Source organism: Lepidothrix coronata, unplaced genomic scaffold (assembly GCF_001604755.1).
Source record: "Lepidothrix coronata isolate B3197 unplaced genomic scaffold, Lepidothrix_coronata-1.0 Scaffold68, whole genome shotgun sequence".
Lineage (NCBI taxonomy): Eukaryota > Metazoa > Chordata > Aves > Passeriformes > Pipridae > Lepidothrix > Lepidothrix coronata.
This window is the reverse complement of record NW_016690248.1, coordinates 1,666,367-1,689,492: the sequence shown is the minus strand read 5'-3', so window position 1 is coordinate 1,689,492 and position 23,126 is coordinate 1,666,367. Positions and strand designations below refer to the sequence as shown.

The 23,126-nt window shown below is 36.4% G+C and overlaps 1 protein-coding gene across 6 annotated transcripts in view; it reads right to left on the bottom strand.

The window, feature by feature from the left end:
- Nucleotides 1-23,126, bottom strand: part of REV1 (REV1, DNA directed polymerase) — a 71,510-nt gene that overhangs the window by 30,246 nt on the left and 18,138 nt on the right. For 4 of the 6 annotated variants that reach the window (XM_017818379.1, XM_017818377.1, XM_017818380.1 and 1 more), the window contains 10 exons: nt 17,860-18,009; nt 14,934-15,646; nt 13,033-13,140; nt 11,449-11,565; nt 6,705-6,837; nt 5,625-5,753; nt 4,809-4,963; nt 3,854-3,973; nt 2,221-2,441; nt 1,037-1,209 (listed from right to left, as the gene is read on the bottom strand). In XM_017818379.1, coding sequence (XP_017673868.1) covers nt 1,037-1,209; nt 2,221-2,441; nt 3,854-3,973; nt 4,809-4,963; nt 5,625-5,753; nt 6,705-6,837; nt 11,449-11,565; nt 13,033-13,140; nt 14,934-15,646; nt 17,860-18,009 — 2,019 coding nt within the window. The remainder of the gene's footprint in view (nt 1-1,036; nt 1,210-2,220; nt 2,442-3,853; nt 3,974-4,808; nt 4,964-5,624; nt 5,754-6,704; nt 6,838-11,448; nt 11,566-13,032; nt 13,141-14,933; nt 15,647-17,859; nt 18,010-23,126) is intronic. The other 2 variants (XM_017818378.1, XM_017818381.1) reach the window with 1 other exon arrangement.

Below are 23,126 nucleotides of genomic sequence, written 5' to 3'. Positions count from 1 at the left end.
TGGGTTATCCCATTTCCCCACAGTTGGGCAGCCATTACAGGGAGCATCTCAACAAGATCAACAGTGCTACGGGGAGACAAAGTAGGAGAGACTTTATTACATGGATAAGGATCCACAGGAAAAACAAAGGCACTTCTGATAAGGAACTTACAACTATGTGAAAAGATCTAAGTGTGGAGGTCAAGAGACATGAACAGGTTGCCTGCTTGAACAGCTGAAATAAGGGGCACAGTCCTTGACCTTGAGATTTTGAGATTCAACTTCCTAAGCTCCACTTTGAATCTTGTCTTTTCTAGGACCAAAAACTTCTCTGCAGACTTACTGGTAAAACAAGAAGAAAGACAAGATTCAACACTAACAAACTGGTTTGTACTAAGACAGATGACTGCAGTTCAAGGTGTCAGATGCCAGCTCCAATCTTCAGAATCCTAAGTGGCCTCTCAGTCTTCTGCAGCAAATCATTCTGCAAATACTGTCCCAGCACCCATGTCTAGAGTTGGACAACTACCAAACTGTCAGACATCCTTCTTGACAAGTACAAAGTGCAATTTTCTTTGAGAACTGACTCCAACTGTCACAACCAGCATGTGACCAACAACCTATCAAGGAAGAGCAGAAAGCCTCTCCAGGGAAAGTACCCAACGTCACACAGTTCAGGGAGAGAAAGCAGTATGCAGCAGCAGAACCTTTCAACTTGGCTGGTCACTGTAAGAAATAAAAATGCTGTTGTGTGCGTGCTGTAGTGCAGGATGTAAATATGTCTTCTACAAGCCACTACAAAAAACCTCCAGCTCAATACTATACTCAATACCTGTGGAAAGGTACACCAACAATATATATGTACATATGTATTACTGATGACCAAAACACCACATATGTACAACCCAAACAAAAAGGACTTTTGATACTACTTCTTATTTCACTACAAGTTTGATACACAGACAGAGGTATCAAGAACTTTGAAATTTCTGTCCTTTCTTCCTCTAAATTTTGGTGCTCAAAATCCTGCAGAAGTGTGTTCATGCCTAGTAGTTACCTGGCAATATTATCACAGATTCCATGACCTCCATATTTTGCAGGCTCCACTGGTGCTCCAGCCTTTCTGACCATAATTTTAAGGGTCAATCGTTTACCCTTCATACCAGCAGCTTCAAGCCTACGTTGGATTTCTTCGGAGAGGCTGAGAAGGAAAGCTTCTGCTTCCTTAGGCTGAAGAGAAAAAACAACAGGTTTAGGTAATTAATAGTTTTCAAATATTAAAGGTAAATCATTAAGGGTTAATACAATCCAGACTGTGTAAACTGAAAAGAGCAAGCTGATTCACTGGCAATGGTCTTATTTAACTTCAAGTGTTTTGTTTACATTGTAGGTCGCTGAAGTTAGGTGAGACGGTAGATTCCTATCCTAATGCTGAAATATATGTACAGTAAGTCCTTTTGGAAATAAGTTTTTAAAAATTATATTTAGAAACCCCAACATAGAATTCCAAGTCTAACTTTCAGCACAAACCTAGAAGATGAAGAGTGTAGGGCTTATAAGGAAAATCTTTTTCTCCACGAGGAAAGTCAAGCAGTGGAACATGTTGCTCAGGGAAGTTGTTCAGTCTTCATTCTCGGAGATTTCCAATGCCAGACCGGATAAAGTCCTGAGCAACTGCTCTGATTTCATAGCTTCCCCTGCTTTGAGCAAAAGGCTGGACTACACAACATCATGAAGTCTCTCCAAACCTGTTGACTTTTTTCTATAATTCCTATAAATACTCAAGTTCTCAACAAAAAGCTGAATTACTTTTTAAACACAATTTTGTCAACAACACTCCCCCCACCCCGACAATATTTGCAAGAAGTCTAATAAAATGCTGTACTGGAGCAGCTGGTGATTGTTTCAGCCACTGGCATCTTCAAATAATCAGCATTTAAATGAAAGAGAATGCTAGGTGCTGACAAACCTACTGCAGTTCTCTTTTTCTGTACCAGACTTGTATAACGAATGCAGAATAGCCAGCTAATTTTGTGCAAGCTTCTTTTCAGTCCAATACTTTTGCAGTCTCTCCTCCCATTTTATCGTTTGGTCTCCTACTTCTTCATTTTCCTCATTTCTATTTCGTGGCTAAGATGGTGCTCTAACAGATCAAAGTGTAAGTGAAAATAATCAGAATATGAGAAGACTCTTCTACAGCTGAAAGAAGTCACTGCAGAAAAGAAGCAATTTCGAATTTACCTGTGTAAACCTTATTCCATAGTTGATTTCTGCTGAAACAGATTTTCTTTCTTTTTCTGTACGAACAGGTCGATCATCCAAACCACGGCAAAATCTGTAGAGCATTTGCCCTGTTTTTGGACCAAATTCTTTTTGTAGTTTTGACATCGAAGCACACTGCAGATCTCCACAGGTTTTAATTCCCAAAGAAGCCAGCTTAGATTCCATTGTCCTGCCAACTCCTAACAACAAAGCAGTTAGTTCTGTTAACCCTATGCAATTCAGAGCTAGTTAAGTTTTGAAAAAATAAAATTTTTCTTTTTAAATCTATACTAGGTTGTGTCAGATTAACAAATAAATATATACCATATAAAATAAATTCTGCTCCATAAAACATGGTTTGAATGGAAACTTTTGCCGTCTTCATATTTATTTCTTTAATCTGTTTCATCTTTTAGTTTTGGATGTCATACTGCAGCAAGTCTCTTTATTTCTGGGTAAAATGTGAACAACTCCTACTTGCAAACTGTCTTGACAAGGTACTGCCTGTTACAGGTTATATAGCTCTGAAACCTCACAACACTCAGTCCAAAGAGAGTGTCCAACATGTAATATGTTTTCCATCATGTACAACTGATTTAATCTAAAAGAAAGCCAACAAATATTTTGACCACTGTTCCACTGCTTCCTGGGTAGAAAAATAATATTTCAAGTAGAAGTGACAGCATACCTGTATTACTTGTGCTTTGAATTACCAAGCACTGGAAATTGTAGGTATCCATGGCAACAGCACATATGTAAGTGTGATAAACTGAAGTATATTTCTGGATTTTGGAGAGGTGGCCTGTTACTTCCAGAAAATATTAGTCCTATGTGTTCACATTACCAAAGTCAGCAAACATTAGAAATCTCAGGTAATCAGATTCTATCTTTGATAATCTGTTTCTCTGTCTAGGTGGCATTACTGACACAAACACTAAAGTTTTTACTATGAACATACAAGTGAATTCTGAAAGCTTTAAAACACTCCAGTCAAAGCCCAGTACTATATAAGTATCATTCTGAAGAAGAAATACCTTCTGTAAGTTATGCCAAAGAGAAGAAATGACACTGTGCTGTAAATTGTATTAGGCCATGGAAAGGGTTACATGAAGAGAATTTCTGGTAAACCTGCATCTGTCTATAGATGTTGTTCCTACCACTCTTTCATTTAATTGTCTACTGCTGCCTATTTTTTACTGCCCTTCTTTCTTTTTTTCCTAAATAGGTAAAAATACTACTTTGAACATTTAATACTAATGTGTGTATACATGCAGGCTGAGATCAGCTGATCACTAAAAAAGTATAAATGAGTGCTTACTCAGCACTTCGTGCACCATTCCTGTGTCCCATTACACTGCATATGTGTACTGAGTAACAACACAGAGCTACAGGTCAGGAAACACTTTATGTTACAACTTTATGTTCCTGGAACAATAAAAATACACAAAAAAGCCTGTGTTTATACAGTTGTATTCCGTATATCTTTACTGTTTATCGCATTTTGGATCATAAATGTGCAATAGCATTTAAACTTGTTTGATCCAGAAAGCAGATTTGTAGCTGAACTGGTTTAATATCAGGAGGCAAAATGTCCTCTAAAAGTCAGGAGTACCTGGAAGGCTGGTAACAAGTTGTCCTCTGATAAAATCATCCACTTCTTCAGGTTTTAAGTGATAGTGTCCATCTGGTTTTGCTTTACGAGTTGCCATTCTGGCCAGCAGAATATTGGAACCTGTAAAAACAAAATAAACCACATCTGTGGTAACTTCTGTTGATTTTCTAGTAGAATGCTGCAGTCCAATACTCAAGAAAAAAAGCAGGAAGTATAGTCAAATTCTTTAACTTTAACAAAGAATTTAATGAAGTATATTCATCTATATATTTGCAGTGTCTACTTCCAAAGTATGAGCTAGCAGTATATGTTATTCAGCAGTGAAACTATAGTGGTAGCTGCAATTGCAAAGTCAGTAAAGGAAGAATTCTGCTTACAGTCATGATTTTCCACAAGTGGATTTCATACACTTACATGCACTCAGTATAGGTATTTACAGATACTCAACTCTAGTACTCATTACGGACAAATTAGAAAAAAAAAAGAGAAAAGCCAAGTGAAAACAAATCACGGAAGTCTTTTCAGATGTGTGATTTCATATACAATACCTACTACAAATCACACAGATCCTTGCTTTCAGTACCTTCTAATAATTATGCAAAATCACGTCACCTTATGAACTCTTGCTGCTATGTCCATTAGGAGCACAATCTGTGCTCATTTTTCTATTTGCTGGAAAAATACAGTCGCATTTCATAAAAATAAATGCAAGAATATCATACAGATGGAATTTTGGCATACTGTTTAGATAACAAAGGAGACATGATAGCAATTTTATACATTTTTGCTTAAAACCTTCCACTTATGAAGATTTTCTTGCATTTTTATTCACACTAATTTAATATAAATGGTAACATCTTCCAAAAACAATTAAGAAGAGTTCTAGCAAACTTAAACAGCTTTGATACGTTAACAAAAGCAGTCACTGCTTGTAAACAGAAATGAAGTTCCTTACCCATCCCAACAGAAGCTGTGCATTTAGTTTGGTCTCTGATTTCAGTGCGGATAGCATTTGCAAATTCATCAGGAGTCAATCTGGTCTCTGTAAGGATTTCAGTGATATCTACTAGTGCTTCATCACAACTGACTGCTTCGATGTTATGAGTATAGCTATCAACACAAAGTAAAGGAGGTGAAACACCAGCAACAGCTCACCATCTGTTAAAACAAATATGTAGCAAATAAAGTCTTCCCTTTGTGGTGGCATTTCCCTGCTTATTTCGTATTACACGTTACTTAGACATTAAAAACGCCAAACCAGTAAATTACAGTAATATTATTAATGTAGGACTAATTTCGACATGCATCATGAGTTTAAAGGAACAGGTAGAGGAGTTGAATATTTATTTTTCATTGACAATAACAAATTTTTAGTTGTTGTTCAAGTGCATTTTAAACCAGAAAACAGTTTCTAATAGATGCTACTCCAAGAACCCGTTCCTAAGTTACTCAAAAAACACCTCTTTAAAGGATCTCACAACAAAGCAGGGGATCTGCTTCTCATGGTGTAATCAGTAAAAAATTTAACTCTTTTGGAAGTCAGATGTTGATTGTTTACAGGATTTGACGTCAAGATAAAAGAACGCTCAGAAGCATGGTGCTCAAAATAAAAATTACTACAAAGGAAGACCTCAAATAGGAATAGGTTTATTGAAGCTGAAGAGTAACATGGAGATGAAAATATAAATTGAACAACAGCATTCAGCAATGGCAAAGAAAATACGCTTGATAATCCTACCATGAAAGATCACATAAACAAACAGCAAGTTACCTTGCTAATATTTCATATACTGTCCGTGCAACTTCTTTGTATGCATCAAAATCATATGAAACCGCTTGAAGATTTGGACACAGCTTTTTTGCTTGGCCAAAAAACATTCCATTCTTTATGCCAACTTGTCTGAAATTAAATAATAAAAAAACCTCAAGTAAACACAGTGAAAACTTTTCCACAAATTAATAGGGAGTATTTTCAAATTATTATTTGTCTTTTCCCCAAAAGATGGGAAATGGAACTCAGTCTAACTGCAAGCAATTTAATAGGTAATAAAATAACTGCAAACAGAGTATTTGAATCAGCTGTGTAATATTCAGCCATGGAGCATGAACAACCTGCCTTCAGGCAAATGCTGAGGACAAAGACTCCAAAAAGCACTCCTTGCTATCTTCTGCCTCAAATTAAAACCACACACATACTGTAGTGACTAAGATAGCTGGATCTTATATTCCAAGGTGCAAGCTTACATAATTAGGCTCCTGTTAATAAATAAACTTTAACTTTCTGAGATACAAATAGAAGCCTGCCTATCCTAGCAAGCTCAAGAAAGGTTCCAATGAAGAAATAATTTCTGGAGTATTATTTCCATCAGAGAAAAAGACTGTATTTCTAACACTGTGCTTATATTTATAAACGTTGTTTCATACTCTAAAGATTTATAAGTTATGTTATTGGACATGCTCAGCATAGTCTCTGCAAGGAATGCTTTTAAGTTTAGTAGTCACACCTTCTGTCTTATTTTAAGTAAAACCTTCCGAATGTGTCATTAATTCTATAAAATAATGCAATTTTGATATAAAGACATGAAGATAACATTATGAAATCAACAGCATCACAGTGAAAGGCATAAGGTTTTCTTTAATGGGCTTTATTTCAAGTAACATGTAGGTTGAGAGCTATTGAGCAGCATCTAAAAAGAAGCATCATCCATAGGGAAGACCTTCTGTTAAATTCTAACAACCTATGTAACTACAACGTCGAACACATAAAACTTCCTCTCTAGATAAATTTAAAGAAACTAACAACTGCTATTTTTGGACATCTTATGCAAACTACTGGGTAACTTTTACCTACCTGGCTTCATAACTACAGGAAGCTATTTCAGCCATGGACAGAACAGTGAGATCGAAGTCAGCTCCATTTAAATGTGTGGAATCCGGATGCTCCCAGACTGATGAGTCCAACTTATCAGGTACTTTAATTTCTGCTGGGAAAATAAAATTTATCTTTACGTTATTTTTCCCAAGAATTCAACAGAATGAATGTAAATAAAATAAAAATTATGCATTTTATACAATTTCTATATTGTTATCTATTTATGAAGAGGTTCTCAATTCTATATTGATTCATATCATGGACCAGAAAAAAAACAAGACCCCCTTCCCCCGTAATGTCTCTCTGCAGATAGGTCTGTACATACTACTAAAAAGAATATCAATAGAAAATTCCATTTCTATTTTCCCCCAAATTACTAGACAGCAGTTTGTTGGTGACTACATACACCATACTGTAAAGTAAGAATGATTAGTTTTAGTGACTATAAAAATATTCAAACACCTGTGACTAACTGCTACAACCATAACCTGTAAACAAATACAAGACACTAAAAAATTTACCAACTGCTTGGCTAAACAAGAAGACACTTAGTTATGTTCCTTTTTACAAAAAGCACACCTATCACCAGAACACTGAAATTGCACACAAAATAAAAATCCACTTTTTATCATACTTAAAATTATTTTTCTAATAGTCTAAATACCAAAAGTGATTTTTAAGAAGTGAAATAACCAGAATGCTAACTAGGTTAAATGCAAAAACACTGGCTAGAAACTTATATTTCCTTTAACACTCTTATGGGGATATTAATTAAAAGAGCTTCTGCTTTTACTTACTAATAATTCTCTTATTAGGATATGTCAACTTCTTTCAAATATCACCATAAATTTATCTCAGATCGAAATGACACAATTATAAATACTGCAACCCCAGACTTAAAATGAGACAGACTGACCCTAATTCTGTAAAACTTTACTGCCTGTTCTTATACAAATTTTAAAGAATCTCCAGGCCCACTACATACTAGGTACTAGACAGAATTCCATGACACTGAATAATGGGAACAAGTAAAGGATTGTCCATTTATTTCTATCTGGGTTTTCACAGTATGTAAACCTCAATATACTTGTTATACTCTAAATACAGATCGGTTTGAAAAAAATTAATAGATGCAAAAACTAGTATGCTCTCCCAAACTCCCATTAGAATCAAAACAACGAGGTATCATAGAGAAAAAAATACTTCTATTTATTTAAAATGAAATCCACTATGCAGTTCTTTTTCATTACCGTACTCCATTTAATACCACACACCCTTGTAATATAGTAAATGGGGACTTTTCTTCAGAGTGCCACCATGCCTAACTGTATTCCACAGGACTAACAGCTTACACACTGACAAGCTGACTGAAAGGAAACATGGTGCTACGTGCACATATGAGTAGCTATTAAATCAGAGAAAGTGGTGTAATGAGTGAGTGGAGATAGCTGGGGTAGAGCCTGATTCATGTGGAAAACTGCTTTTATTCAGAATTTCTGCTAAATTTCTGCACCTTTTTATGTCTTAAATATTTTAATGTATGATGAGCTCAATAAGTTACCTAAGATGTCTGCAACTGAAAATTAGAGCAAAATTATGCCCCAAATAAAGATAAGAATGACAAGAACAACTTCTTTAGTCCATGCCTTCCTGTGCCCTGGCCTGAGATGTTGCTGTCATCTTGTCTATCTTCACTGGGTTCGTCGACTTTTTCCACATCGCAGCAGAGCAGATCCCCCCATGAGCTGATGGAGTCACTTCATGTGAAATTCAGGGCAATGCAGAACACATTGTCCTCAATAGAAGGCAAGGTAGAGAACCTCTCATCAAAAGCTGGGAAACTAGACAGGCACATGGTGAATGTGGAGCAACGGATGGAGAAATCAGAGGCCAGGACCCAAGTCTGTGAAAAAGAAATCGCTGAGAATAAATCTGTGACTAATATGATGGTTTAAATCTGCTGCTCTTTAGAATGAAAAGGGAGATACTAGGGTTGAGGGAAAGGAAGCCTAGAAAACATTCACATCTTGGGCATCCTGGCCATGGAAAAGAGACCCCAAACTACGAATCCTGATCAACATATGTTAATCTTTTTTTCTTTAGAACATGAATGTTAAAGATGGCACGTAAGTAGAGAAGTAATTTCTACTACCCCGAAAGCCTATCTCCAATTTGGCGACTTAGGGTGAGAATGACAGCAAGTTTTTAAATTTAAAAGTTATGCATTTTTGGATGAATTAATACAAGAAAAAGAAAGTACTTCATAAAAGAGTCAAGATTCTATTGGCACTAGATATTTGTGTTGCAATGCAGATCAAAGCCAAAGTATCAGTATCACTAAAGAAGTAATTTACAAATCAAAAAAAAAAAAAGTAGCTGAAGCAGCAGAATTCAGTATTTGGTCAAAAGTGATTCATAAGGATTTGGGGTTTTTTGTTTGGTTTTTTTGGTTGTGTATTTTTTGAGGGGGTGAAGTGCTTTGTTTCTGTCTTTTTACTTGGTTTTTAATTTAGAACCTTTTTTCAAATAAGCAAGACCTGGAGAAGGCAAAATCAGAGAATACCTGGAAAATATGAAGCACCAAAAACCAGTGGGTTCCATGTTGAAGCATGGATGTAAAAATGTGCTCATGTTCTAAGTTGCTCCCAACTACCTTTTCATTTCATTTTATAACATGTTCCCATTGTGTATGTTTAATGGCCTAATTTAGCATTTATATTTTTGATATTTTAGAAAAAGCATTTTTCCATGCAATACATGTGCCTACTGGACCGTGTATCCCTCTGGCATGGCACAGTTAAACATATGCTGTGAAGTGTCTGTGCTGTTTGAGAAGCCTAATCAGCAATTCCACCTTTTCATCTAAGACCACAACTAACTGTAATTTCTTTGCCCCAAAAGGAAGACAAGCCATGTACTTATGAGAATGCAAGCAGAAACAACAGGTTGGGGTTTTTCTGTTGATAAAACCATTGCACATGGAGATAAAAATTAATAAAGAGACTAAAAAATATTATGGACTGCAGCTAATGAAATAGAGACTATAAAAAGAGTGTTAGGAAAAAATCCTTTCACCAAAACAACAGGCTGCACAATCAGCCTAAGTATCAAGAAAGAAAGAGTTAGCTGCCGGCCTGTGTGCAAGCCAGTGAGACTGGATGCTGAAGTTAAAGAAATGAATGTGTGGATATTCAGAAAAAGCTGCCACAGTAAGAAACTGAGCTTGTTACGCAGTGAGGTTGAAATCTGTGTAACCTTAAGCAACACATACAGTAGAAGAGATACTATTGAATTTGTGAATCACAAAGAACATCCTAATATCAGCTAAACTTCTGTAATTTCACCACCTCACTCTCCAAACATCGCTTGATTGTATTAAGTCACACCCTTATCCAGTGTAAGATCCTAATAAAAGTTAGGTAGTCACTGTATAAAACTGAACCACCAATGAATACTTCATACACAAGCTATACTACAGAAAATCCAACTCTATAAAAACCACAGCTATTTCTGCCTGGTGCATACTGAAAAGTCCTTAAAAACTTAAAGGTCAGTGGGTTCCACATACATGTATTCTACCTCAGTTTTGAAGTGTTAAACTACAGCAAAAACACAAAGCAAATGGCATCACTTCCAGTAATATGTTGCTTCCAAATGTCTTAAAAAAACCCCAAATCAAAACTGGAAATTTCCAAAATACTAATGTTTCATGAACAACCATGGAAGAACAACCTGCCTTTTCCCCCCTCTTGTATCACCAAAATAACTCACTGAGGTGTAAACTTTATAACAACAATATTTGTTACCCCAAGGTTGGTAAAAACTGCATATACAAAGGAGAAACTCAGCACCCAAATCTTAACTGAAATTAAATAGCAGCTGCCCCTTGTATACACACTTCTACCAACCTTGTGTTAAAAACTAAGCTTCAAGATGATTAAACAGAATGCTGTTGGCCACTGAAGTTGCCAATGTTTAGCAATATACTTTCTCATACTAAATACAGTTCAGGGAGTATAATAATAAAACTTGTTAATAAAACTATGGTTTGTTTACTACTACATTACTACTTGAGGACACAAAAAGTAACAAATTTCTAAATTACTGCAGGCAAGTATGGAATTCTCAAACTACAGCAGATGCCCTGGTTTTCAGGAAACAAAGTACCGAACAAACAGAACTCACGGAAGATGCACAGACTTTCCAAAAACCTAAAATGCTCTAAGGACCACCCAAATTAACTCATTGTACACAGATATTCTACACATGCAACTCAAAAGCCAACTTCAATCAATTTCTCACTGGTCATATGCTGTTGTTTCTAATTTCACAGTAAAAAAACTGTAGTAGACTTTTAAAATTTATTTTGTACATTCTTCTCTATAACTAACTTTCTGAGAAAAAAAGTGATCCTGGACAATCTGTATTTATTTCTTATTTTAAATAACTACTTAACATTCATCTTAACCTCAATGGAAGTGAGTAAAACCTAAAATTATCCTAAAATAATTTACCCATACTGAGCAAAGCTAACTAACAAGAAGTCATGGCGCTGTGCTATTCCTGAGGCCACAGTGCAGCACGCTGTCCAAAGAGATTTCTTTTCTGAAATCCTCCACATGAAAGAAACAAATATATCCACGGTTCACTTTATTAATAGTTTTTAAGGAAAAAGTCTTTTATAACAGCAGTTAAAAACATACAGACAGACAGACATCTGTACCTGCTTTGCCATTCAATAGCTTATTCTGGTAATATTGCTGTTCAAGCTGGGGGTTTGCACCAGGGCGCAGTGGTGCTTTTCCTGCACCTCTGTTGCTAGTGACAGCTACTGGCTTTCCTATGGGAAAAAAATGCATATACTTAAAAGTCAACATCTATAATAGCTTACATTTTAATAACAGCACAACTAGGATAAGATCATAAAGCCTTTTAATTTATTTTTTATAGTTTCTTTCAAGTTTATATGCTCCTACAGCATTAAAGAAGAAACAGGTATGAAAGTGGCTTGGAATTGTGACAACGAATCTGATGTCTTAATTGCAGTCACGTGTAAAAAAGAAAAGTTTTCCAGGAGTGAAAATACAGCCCTAAGAGTTTGCCTCTAGTAACAAGTATAAGTGGAAGCTGTGAAACTTCACCAACGACCTAATGATTCATTAGTTAGATACAGCAAACATCGTACTGATTTTAAAAACTTCAACATGTTTATTAGCTAAGTAAACCAGAAGAATACCAAAACACTCTGTTCCACTTGTTTAACTGTACAAAATCAAATCTTTAGAAAACTTTTGACTTTTCTGTAGTATCAACACCTCCACGGTGTTTTTAATGGAAGTTAATTTACACACTGAAAGTTCTGGCAGACTTCTGTGGAACAGAAAAAGTATTTGCAGAAAAGTCCTACGTTCTTTATATTCCAGTAATGGAATTTGAAACTTGGCAGGAAATAAGGTTTTAAAGTTCCAAATGTAGCAGGAGTATCTTTTTCCTGCCTTTGGACAGAAGAGAGCAGAGGAATCATATGTACAGCTTACTCTTCTTCCCAAGGTCTATGATAGTTGGGTGTGAGATGGTCACCACTGCACCAAGTCTTCAGACTTGTGCATCACTGAAATTCAGTGTTTGCACCGAACAACTGGGATCTCCATTTCTGAATGGTACATTTGTAATAAACAAACCCACCAAAACTTGCTAAGGTGCTCCACTAACTCTCCTATGTCCTAAGGATGATCATACAATTCAGGCTTCTAAACACCTTCTGAATTGTTCAGCTTCAGGTCTTATAACACTTCACATGTAAGATAGGAAAGGGAAGGAGAAGCAAATTTTCCTTGAAAAATATGCATCAGGCAAAGAGACAATTAATTCTCAGCCTTTACCTTTCCACTTTCCTAGTTAAACAAAGCTTCCTAAACCACTTCAGGAAAATTATTAGGACTTTTTTTTTTTTTTTAAACAGAGAGTTACCAAACCCCATTTTTGGTACAACTCAAATTTGATCTCTGATTTCTAATATGGTAAATGTAAGACTCAATAAGATACGTGCAATATCACAGAGAACAGTTACTACAGATTTTACTTCTCTCTTCTTACTTCAGATACTGAAAGGATATAGCAAGGAGAATTCCAATTCTCTCTCCACTTGGCTTTTGGATTGTGAGAAAGTAAACAGGACAGAAACAATAAGCAGATATGAAGACGTAAGAAAAATTATTAATATGCAAAGCTAATTTTGTAAGTGTACAAGTTTGGCTTTTTAAAGGCTCAGCTGAGAAAACTGTAACACAGAGAATTAAGTACTGACCTTTGAGATCTGGTCTATTTCGGATAGCCACAGACACAAAGAAGCAATCCATATCCACGTGCATTATACAGCTCTGCGGCTTGGCTGAGCTCGCAACAGACACATTACCTAGTATGAAGATATACCAATAGAAAGCTTGAACCCTAATTTATACACTTTGTTACTACTCACAGTAGTCATCAAGGACTATTACAAGTTTTTACCGCCTCTAAATCATAAGTATTTTTGTTTCCTCTCACCAAGAAGGTATTTACTCTGAGAAAGGTAAACATAAACAGTTCACAAACAACCTAAACAATGCATTAAACTTAAGAGTTTCTATTTTATTTTGTCATAATTAACACCTTCTACCTAACAAGTTCCCCCAATCCAAGGAGGTTAACACATGTTGTGGGCACTGGATCTTAATTTCGCCATGTTAACACTGTATCTGGAACAGAGAATTTTACTCCTTTTTGTTCATCAATCAAAAGAATTTTTGAAAAGATGAAGTTTAGTTGCACTAAGAGCTGCTGTTATTCTTCATGAAACACACCAAAATAAGTTTAAAACTTCCCATGCATTTGGTGCTGTACCTATACTCACACAAACATTCAGCAAAGATGAGCAAGATACCTCCAGATTGAAAATCTTACACGCCTGAAGCACTACAAATACTTCCTAGAAGTTGCAAGTCTGCATGTCTATGTGGCTGACTTATTAGAGAAGGCAATATCTAACAAAAAAATCCTAATCTGAACAATGCATAAAGTGCAACAGTGAAAAAGACTTCAATACATCAAGTGACTGTTCTGCTTTACATGTGAGTTAATTACTGAGTAATCAGAAAAATGTTTTCCTGTTTTAAGTAATTTACAATTTGAACTCATTCTCTGAAAAATCAGGACTATCTGATAATGGGTGTATTTACAAATCAAGTAATCAGGTTAAGAAGCTGCCTGTCAACTGAAATACAGGCATTAACTATTTGAATCATCTAGGACAAATCAAAGAGAAAAAAAAATATATTACCTAATACCATATTTTGATTAAAAATATACATCTAGGTAGTTTATAAGGTAACATGCTTGAGAACTGGGGTGTCTTAGCACAAACACAGAATCAGTTAATTTATTATCTAACAATTCTTTTAGATGTGGCAATTTATCATCAAGCATATATTCGTATGATTACAAGCGAATATTTTTACAGTACAAGAGTTGGAATCTCTTTAATGGTAGACAGCTAACCTTTTAATTGAGTAAGACTGTAAACAAGGGATTCTAAAGATGCAAAATACTTTATCTATATTTGTAACACTTTGCCTCTCATGAGGCACACAAGTTTTTTCACTTTGGCCCTTGATGCAATAACATAAAACATTTCTCTTCAAGGCAGGTTCAGAAGTCTCATATGACACCGCTACCCATTTAAGCAGACACAGAGCTATATAAAACTCTTACTATCAAAAAATTTTTAATTTTAACTCACTTCCAAATGTTACTCATCTTTTAAATTTTCATGCTGAACAATAATACTTTTTCTTCTGTTTTTTCCCTACAGATTTTCACACAGCAACTACAGACTCGTGTATGTTTAGATATGGATAGATATATATTAGTATTTTTTCCCCTTGATCAATCCACATATCTTGGTAACGTCAGGAATAGTATTTCTATGAGAAGGAATTCAATACAGACCAGAGTATCACATTAAGTCACATTTTAAGTTAAAAAAACCCAAACAAAGCCGAAAGCAGTTGGATCAGTTAGTTTTCACTGCATCCAAGTCAGCAAGTTTTTCCAGATAGTCTGACTGTAATATGAATATTGAATACTAACCTATGTAGTCTCATTTAGACATTTAATGTACAAAGATATAAGGCATCTTCTCAACATAAACCTCCTTAAACAAGTATCTACCTGTGTCAGTTTTAAGTGCAGACCTGCCTGCTTTCCATTTTTTTAATTTTTCCCTTCCTGGAAAGACACCGCTGTTTTTTCTCTGCAGGCTGTTGACAAACTCTGTCAATTCACACTTCCACGTTGATATATGATGCAGTCTTGAACGTGAATAAAAATCAGAAATAAAACTACAATCTGAAGGTTTGGACACAGGTAAGGAAGCTGCCTTGCTAGGAGCAGGTACAGAAGTGCTTTTTGTGCTTGAAGGCCCCTGAACAGTGGAGTGGTGAGCACCATTTATTTTAGTATTACTGTGCAAAAATGAAGATGAGGATGAGTTACTCATAGTCCTGTGTGGACTCCACGAAAAGTCTGTATTTTTGTTGCTTTGCTGCAACTGCTGCATTGTGCAGTCTCTAAAGTCAACCATGCCTTTTTCAGTCTTCCCCTCCTCCTGCACAGGGCCTGGAGAGAACCTGCTTGCAACACCGTTGCCGGAGGGCACCAAGCAATCCTGTGTCTTTAAGGCACTGGTAGAAGTGTGTGTGTGTCCGTTAAAAATGGCAGTGCTGTCTTTATGAGACTGAATCCCATTTTGTTTCCGTATGGGAAGAATCTCCTCCAGTTCTGTAAATCCAAAGTCATCACTTTCTTCTTCCTCTTCTTCATTCCAGCTACTTATTCCATTGGGTGTGATCTCATTTTCCATTTCGCACTTTTTAATGTGATTTCTGAAACAGATACAATGATTAAATACTGTATCTTTTATAAATAAAGGCACATTTACAAGTCATTTCAAGTGCTAAATATTTATGTTCCTAATCATTATCAGTATATACCTAAGTGTTTTCTACATTCCCAAGACAATTATCTCAAACTCTGAGCCACATCCTCTCAATGGCACAAAATATTGTACAGCCATACCAAAGATTTTGCAGATTACATCTATTATTAACAGCACTACCAGGAGTTTACATGAGAGTGACCATGCTCACATTAGAAAAGCTACTGCCAAGGTCTTTAATTTGGCAAGAGGTCTCCAACTGGACTGCAATAATTATTTATTTGTTAACAGAACTGTACTACCATGCACAGCATGAATACTGCAGGAATATCCAAACCATCAGAAGGAGTTATATTTTTATCAAAACGTGATTTTCCTTATCTAGTTAAAAACAAACAAGAAGAAAGGTATACACAAAGAACTTTTTTTAGAGAATTATTTTCACAGAATCACAGAATATTCTCAGTTGGAAGGTATCTACAAGGATCATTGAGTCCAGCTCTTAAGTGAATGGCTCGTACAGAGATACCACGTAAGACTAAGGCATTTTTTATTTTTTTTCCTCAATGAAAAAAATCTGTTCAAGCTCTAAAAATCAAATATGTTCTTAGCTTTTGATAAAAACCAAACAAACTACTTTTCAACTTTTAAGCATATAAACCAAAGTATTCTGCCACAAGTGCACTGAAAATTTACATTTACTCTGACAGTGTAAAGACAAAGTTTTCACTCAAAAAATTAATTCTGGGTATTAAAACCAAAGCTTTCAAGAGTTGTACAAACTCTTGATCTGCTGAAAAAACCCAACAAACCCAACTATCACTTCCAACTCCCAAAGCTAGCAATTTAAATACACAAAAAGAGGTGGGAAATAGTTAGCTATCTTGTATGGCAGTTAAACCAGAAAGCCAATTACTTGTGACAACAATTTGGTTAAGATTATCAGAAACATAAATTATATTAAACGTATTATTTTTGAGGAGTTGCGTGGTTGAAAATAGTATATTCAGTGGCATATACTCAGCATCAGTGGATAGGGCAGGATTTTAAACTCATGTTTTTCAGACTAAATTGATAATTTCAGAAATCTGAATATTCTTCTCATAGAAAAAAACTTTAACAATGCAATAATAAGAGGTGATGGTGATTGTACCACTCATGGTTTAAAATACTGGTATGAAATACTGCTTAGGATATTTATTTTGTGGGACTGATTTTATTTTTCCTAAATGTAAACAAATCCCACTCATGTATTACAGTCTCCTCAGCATTATGCATGACTGGATTTTAAATAAATCAGCTGACTGTGGAAGAACTCAGTACAAATCAGAAAATACAGCATCTTGTACAGTATCCTTGGCCCAGTTTGAGCAGTAGCATTGAACCAGATGACATCCAGGTATCTTTTCCAACCTAAAACATTCTATAATGTTATGATTCTTGCCTCTAAAGAACAAACATGTACTTCTGAAAAAGGTGCAGGAACCTTCTTACAAAAAGAAAAAGAAATCCAGAGAAGAGTCCAAGCGGAATGTTTCTTTCCAAATTCCAAATCCTCTGCCAGTTAAAAAGTTTCACCGGTGCTTTCTGTTCTAGTTTCTTTCTCAAGGTCTTAGGCCTTTTAGGACACTTTTTTTTATACTGTAACTTCATTTTTTAATCCATCTTCTCTCTCAAGCGTGACTTAAACCTTGCTGTTAGCATACCTAATGTATGCTGTGACTTTTTTTTTTTTAAGGACACTAAAGAAAGAGCTTAACAACTAGTATACATTTATATTCATTCCTAGGCACCTTTAGCAAAAGTAGTCAAATGATACCAGCTTTTTATTTTTGAAATAAAAACCTACTTTTCAGTGTCACTAGACATAATCCTTTAATGTATGCCTGTTGCCTCCATACAGATATATTATATCCTAGGACACCTAGGTGATATTATCATGCAATCTGTGGTCCAAAGACTAGAGACAAGGCTTGAAGTCAAGGTAACTGTAGTTCTGCCCTCAGCTATTTATATAGCTATACCTTAGTTTTAAATTTCAGTGCCTCAGAGCTTCCCTCATAAAGCTGAAATGAACTTTCAAAATGCTATATAGTTATAAATGCAAACCCATCATGGGTGAATGATGAGCATCTGCATTGCAGGATCTAAAACACTTACACCCTGTTGAGATCTTTAGCTATATTGCTTGGACCTGGCATGGCATCTTCAGGTTTGCATATGCTGTTAAAGTTGAGACCTTTTTGAACACTTGACTGCTTGGTGTAAAGCTGATAGGGAATGTGCGAGAGGAGACGTCCAGCTTTAATGCTGAAACAAAAAAAAAAAAGAAACAGGTTACTGTCGAAGAAATTTTTTAAAAAACCCAACCTTCTATGCTAAAAAAAAAACCCCTCATGTGCAACAAGCTATTATTTTGGTCACTACCTTTTGCTGTTCAGCCGTACTTGCAGTTCCTTCCACAACCCCTTTCCCACCTCTAACTGGATTGAACTGAAAAGTAATTTGTGATGTGGTGACTGGTACTACAAAAGATATTTGGACAGTAATGTTGTTCTCTTGTCTACATCCATTTCTCTTTCCAACTGACACATACAAAGCACACAAAAAGCTTAAATATTTAAGTTAAACCCCAAAATAAACAGTCAAAAAAGCCATGATCAGTGGTCCAGGTTATTCCACCTGAACAATGCTGATTGAGCTCTTTACCTTGGAACAATGCAAATGCACATGTTCTAACCAAATTTGGGTAGAATTTGAAGGAAGTCAGCTAGGATGGGGTTCACTATTAAAAAAGAACTACTTTTTCCATTCCACAGGGCTAATTACCCCTTCTTGTGAGGAAAAAACACTGATACAAGCTAGACAGAAGAATAATTTCTAAACACACTTTCCATAAATATCTACAGCAATCATTCCAGTTGTGTTGCAATGTATCTCCCTCTTCTTTTTCTTCTTCCACTGAAACTGCAATTATATTTAAGTAACTGCTAAAATCCTTAGGGAAGTCACACATTTAGAAGGGACATCATCTCAAAAATACACAACAGTATTGTTGCTGGCCATAGAGATAACAGCCTTCCCAGCCTACACTTCACTTCTTTGTATACAACTCTTCACACTGAACACTGGGTCAGAGATGCTGAAACTTTTTAGAGCAGAGGAACCTCTCCCATATCAAAGCAGATTAATAGTAGCATTTAGTTTTGAAGATACAACTGGATTCAAACTTTTTAAGAGAATTTAGCTCAGTGGCAGATACCGTTCTTCTGTTCTTCAATACCTGAATGCTTTCTCTTGGAGATGTGCTTTTTAACTAGCTCAGATCTGTACTACTGCCAGGGGAGCTGAACAGTAGAACAAAAGCCCTTGGGAGCTTTCTTGCTGCAATTAGAGAAGAATATAGTGGGAGATCACATTTCCCAATTAGATAAATTAAAACTAGTTACGCATATACAAAGAGACCTGGTAAGGTTTCTATGGAAATAGCATAGTAAGAACAGCCTCAAAAACATACCAATTAAATATTGTTTGATACATACATATATAGCATTCATAAAGGAATATAATTTACATTTAACATTGCCAAACAGAGTTAAAAATACACAGGTAGAGTTCAAAAGCTTTCTTGTACAGAAAGTAGTGATGCAGCAACTAAGCTTTTACAATGCCTGATTAGACATTTTCTCCTATCACGTAATATTTCAAAATAATTGCTGCAATTTCAAGATGATTAAAAAGCCCACATTTATTTAAGAACTGGTTCATGACTTCAAGATTTTAGCTTCTGGAATAGCTGCATTACTAGATGAATCCACAGTTGTTTTTTACCAAACTGTAATTAAGATACAGCAATAGGAATCCTATTTTAGATGCGTCATTCAGTATCTTTCCTCGTTTCACATTCCCTGGATCACAGAACTCATAATCACTGAAAAAATTAGGTTGAAAAGGACCTCTGGGGGTCTCTAGTCCAAACAGTGATCAAAGTAGGGTTATCTTTAAAGTCAGATCAGGTTGGTCAGGGCTGAGTCCACCCAAATGCTGAGTATCTCCAAGGGCAGAAATTCCACAACCTCTCTAGGTACCTGTTCCACTGCTTACTCTCTGTTACTGTGAAAAATCTTTTCCTCATACTCAGTCAAAATTTTCTTCACTGCAACTTGTGACTATTGCCTCTTGTCCTTTTGCTGTGCATCTTGAAGATCTGGCTCCATGCTCTCCATAACCTCCATACAGGTAATGAAAGGCAACAATTAGATCTCCTCCTAGTCTTCTCTCCAAGCATAACAGAACCAGCTTCCTCAGTCTCTCGATATGTATCATGTTTCAGGCCTCTATTCATATTAGTGGTACTCCTCTGAATTCACTGCAGCTTGTGAATATCTTTCTCCTACTGCGAAGCGCAAAATCAGACACAGAACTCCAGATGTAACTTCAGAAGTGTTGAACAGATTGGAGGAATCACTTCCCTTGACCTGTTGGCAACGGTCTTGCTAATGCAACCCCATATGCTGTTAGTGTCTATCTCCACAGGGGCACAACTGCTGCTCGGTGGTCACCTTGTAGTCCCCCTGGATTCTCAAGTCCTTCCCTACAAGGGTGTGAGTCCCTAGCCTGTCTGGTTGCATGAAATAAATTCTGTCTCGTATTCAGGATTCTGTATTTTACTTTTTTGAATTTCATCAAGTTTCTGCCATCCCATTCCTCCAGTTTTTTGATACTCTCCAAAGGGCAGCCCTGCTCTCCAGTATAACCAACTGTTCTCTTCCAAGTCATCCACAAACTTGCTAAAGGTACTTTTCACTGCATCACCAATGTCCATGTTTTAATGAAGACATTAAACTGCATCTGCCCTCGGTACCAACCCTTCAGAAATGCCCCTTGTAAGCATTTGCTAGGTTGACTCTGAACTGTTGACCACTACTGTCTAAGTGAGGCAGTCGAGCCAGTCTGTCACTCAGCTAGCAGCCCACTATCCAACTGGTTATCTCCCCAGTTTGTCTTAAATAATGCAAGAGGGAATTGTGTCAAAAGCCCTAGTGTAGTCAAAGCAAATTTACTGCTCTCCCATTGTTCAGTCACCTCACCCACAGAAGACAACCTGGCTGGTTGGGCATGACTTGCTACCCTAGACAGAGCTTTCAGAAAGGTATCTTCCATTCTTCAGCGGCTGTGATGAAGCTGATCACGCTGAACTTCCCTAGATTCCCTGTAACCCTCCTTTGCTTTTTGAAGACAGCGTGACATTTGCCTTTTATCCGGTCTTCTGGAAAACCTCATCTGATTGCCACGAATTTTCAAAAATGACAGAGTGGTATAGCACTGGTATCAGCCAACTTCTTCAGCTCCCTTGGGTGCATTTTATCTGGTACGGTAGAGTGTTTCCTTAAGTGAACCGTAATTTATGCTTCGTATACCTTTGGTAGCACTTCTCCAAACTCTGCCACTAGACATACAGGCCTTCAAGGTGTGAAAATAGACCTTGCCACTAAACACTGAAGAAAAGGCAGTACTGAATACCTCTGCTTATTCCATATCCTTTGTCATGAGGTTGCCCCACTATTCAAGAGCAGGTCTGCTCCATTTGCTTCCAATATAGCTATAACACCCATTTCCTTCCCCTTCAGTTTACTATTTCCCCACAAAAATTACTGTGGCAAAGTAAAGTGGCATCTCTTCCAAAAGCTGTACTTTTCTAAGACTGATAGCTTTTATTTATTCAAGCGTCATACCAGACTAATATTTTTTTAAATTATTTTAAACTATTTTCTTCACATTTTTGTTAGATTAACACAGTTCTTTACAAAAAATATTCATTCAATTTGAAAATCAAAATATGATGCTAATTAAACCAAAATTCTAGAGCTACTTGCATTTAACATCAGGTTTATTAGAGTCTGACTTCAGACCACAGTTCATAATAAGCAAAGCTTTTAATGCAGCAATAAACTTCAACATATGCCTTACCATGCTTGGATAAGTAACTCTGAATAATCTTATCTTAAATAGTTCCCACAGTGTATTCCAAATTATTAACATTTTGGGTGTTTTACATTAATGTCTTGGTGGCTCTCAAATAAAAAATGAAAACAAAAGCCATTGTAATAAAGTGTTGTGGTAAGTTCATTAATCTTTGGAAAGCAGACAGATGCTATAGTGATAAGCACCAGTAAAAGACAGGAATAATTCATTCCATTATAAGCAAAGAATTCAAGTCACATGCGGTAAGTAAGGAACAGGGTTACAGAGTCAAGAAGCAAAACCCAAGTCACTGTATTAGCAGTTTGCAACCTGAATTCAGTCTTTTCTGTTCAGAGAATGCGGCAGGTACCATAGTGAAAAAAGGTAATATGTGATTATGTAATTAAGGACTAAATCATAATCTGTGCACATAAGAAAAAAATCAAAGCTCCACAGACAAACAGAACTTTTCATTTTGCAACCTTGGATGAGAAGACTGAATATCTAACGCCACTGCTTTTACCAGCAATTTGTGACAATAACATTTTAGGGTTGATTCTTAACTGAAAAAGCCCAAACTCACCATACTGCTTACAAGAGAGCTAGAGAGGGGCTTTTTACAAGGGCATATAGTGACAGGACAAGGGGGAATGGCTTTAAACTGCAAGAGGGTAGGTTTCAACTAGGTATTAGAAATTCTTCACTGTGAGGATGGTGAGACACAAACAGGTTGCCCAGAGAAGCTGTGAATGCCCCGTCCCTGGAAGCGCCCAAGGCCAGGCTGAATGGAGTTCCGAGTAAGACACTTCCGGTCTAGTGGAAGGTGTCCCTGCCCATGGCAGGGGGGGTTGGCACTAGATGATGTTTAAGGTCCCTTCCAACCCAAACCATTCTATGAAACCTAGAACCTCTATACCTACAACACAGATTTCCACCAAGTGATCTAAAGGGGAACATCATTTCGTATACAGAGATGTAGTTTTTAACTACTGAGCATTCTTTAACATTCTTGAAGACAAAAAAGAGAGGTGGTGATTGTGAAAGTAGTTTCTATTCCAGATTCTGATATGAACCCTGTTCTACTGAGACACTGAATTCCTTGTTTCCTTGTGCCCAACACCCTTTATCTGTCTATACTCTGTTCTTCTGACTTACTCTGGAAGCACCACCTTCCAGAACCAAGTGATGCAGAACTGAACACAAGGCATCATTAAAGAAAATTTTAGATTTCATATATTAAGTTCTAGCAAGTCTCTACGGAATGTATACAAACTGATTTTTCCAACTTGGTTAAAGTCATAACAAGCTCTAATGACACCAACGACAACAGCCAAATCTTTCCAATAAAACCACAACTACAATCAATTTTTCAAGTCCTTAAACTCAGGGGTGAGGCCCTAAAACTGTTTAAAAATCCATCTAAAATCTCTTTGAAACAAAAACTTGTAATTTCTGACTAAAGT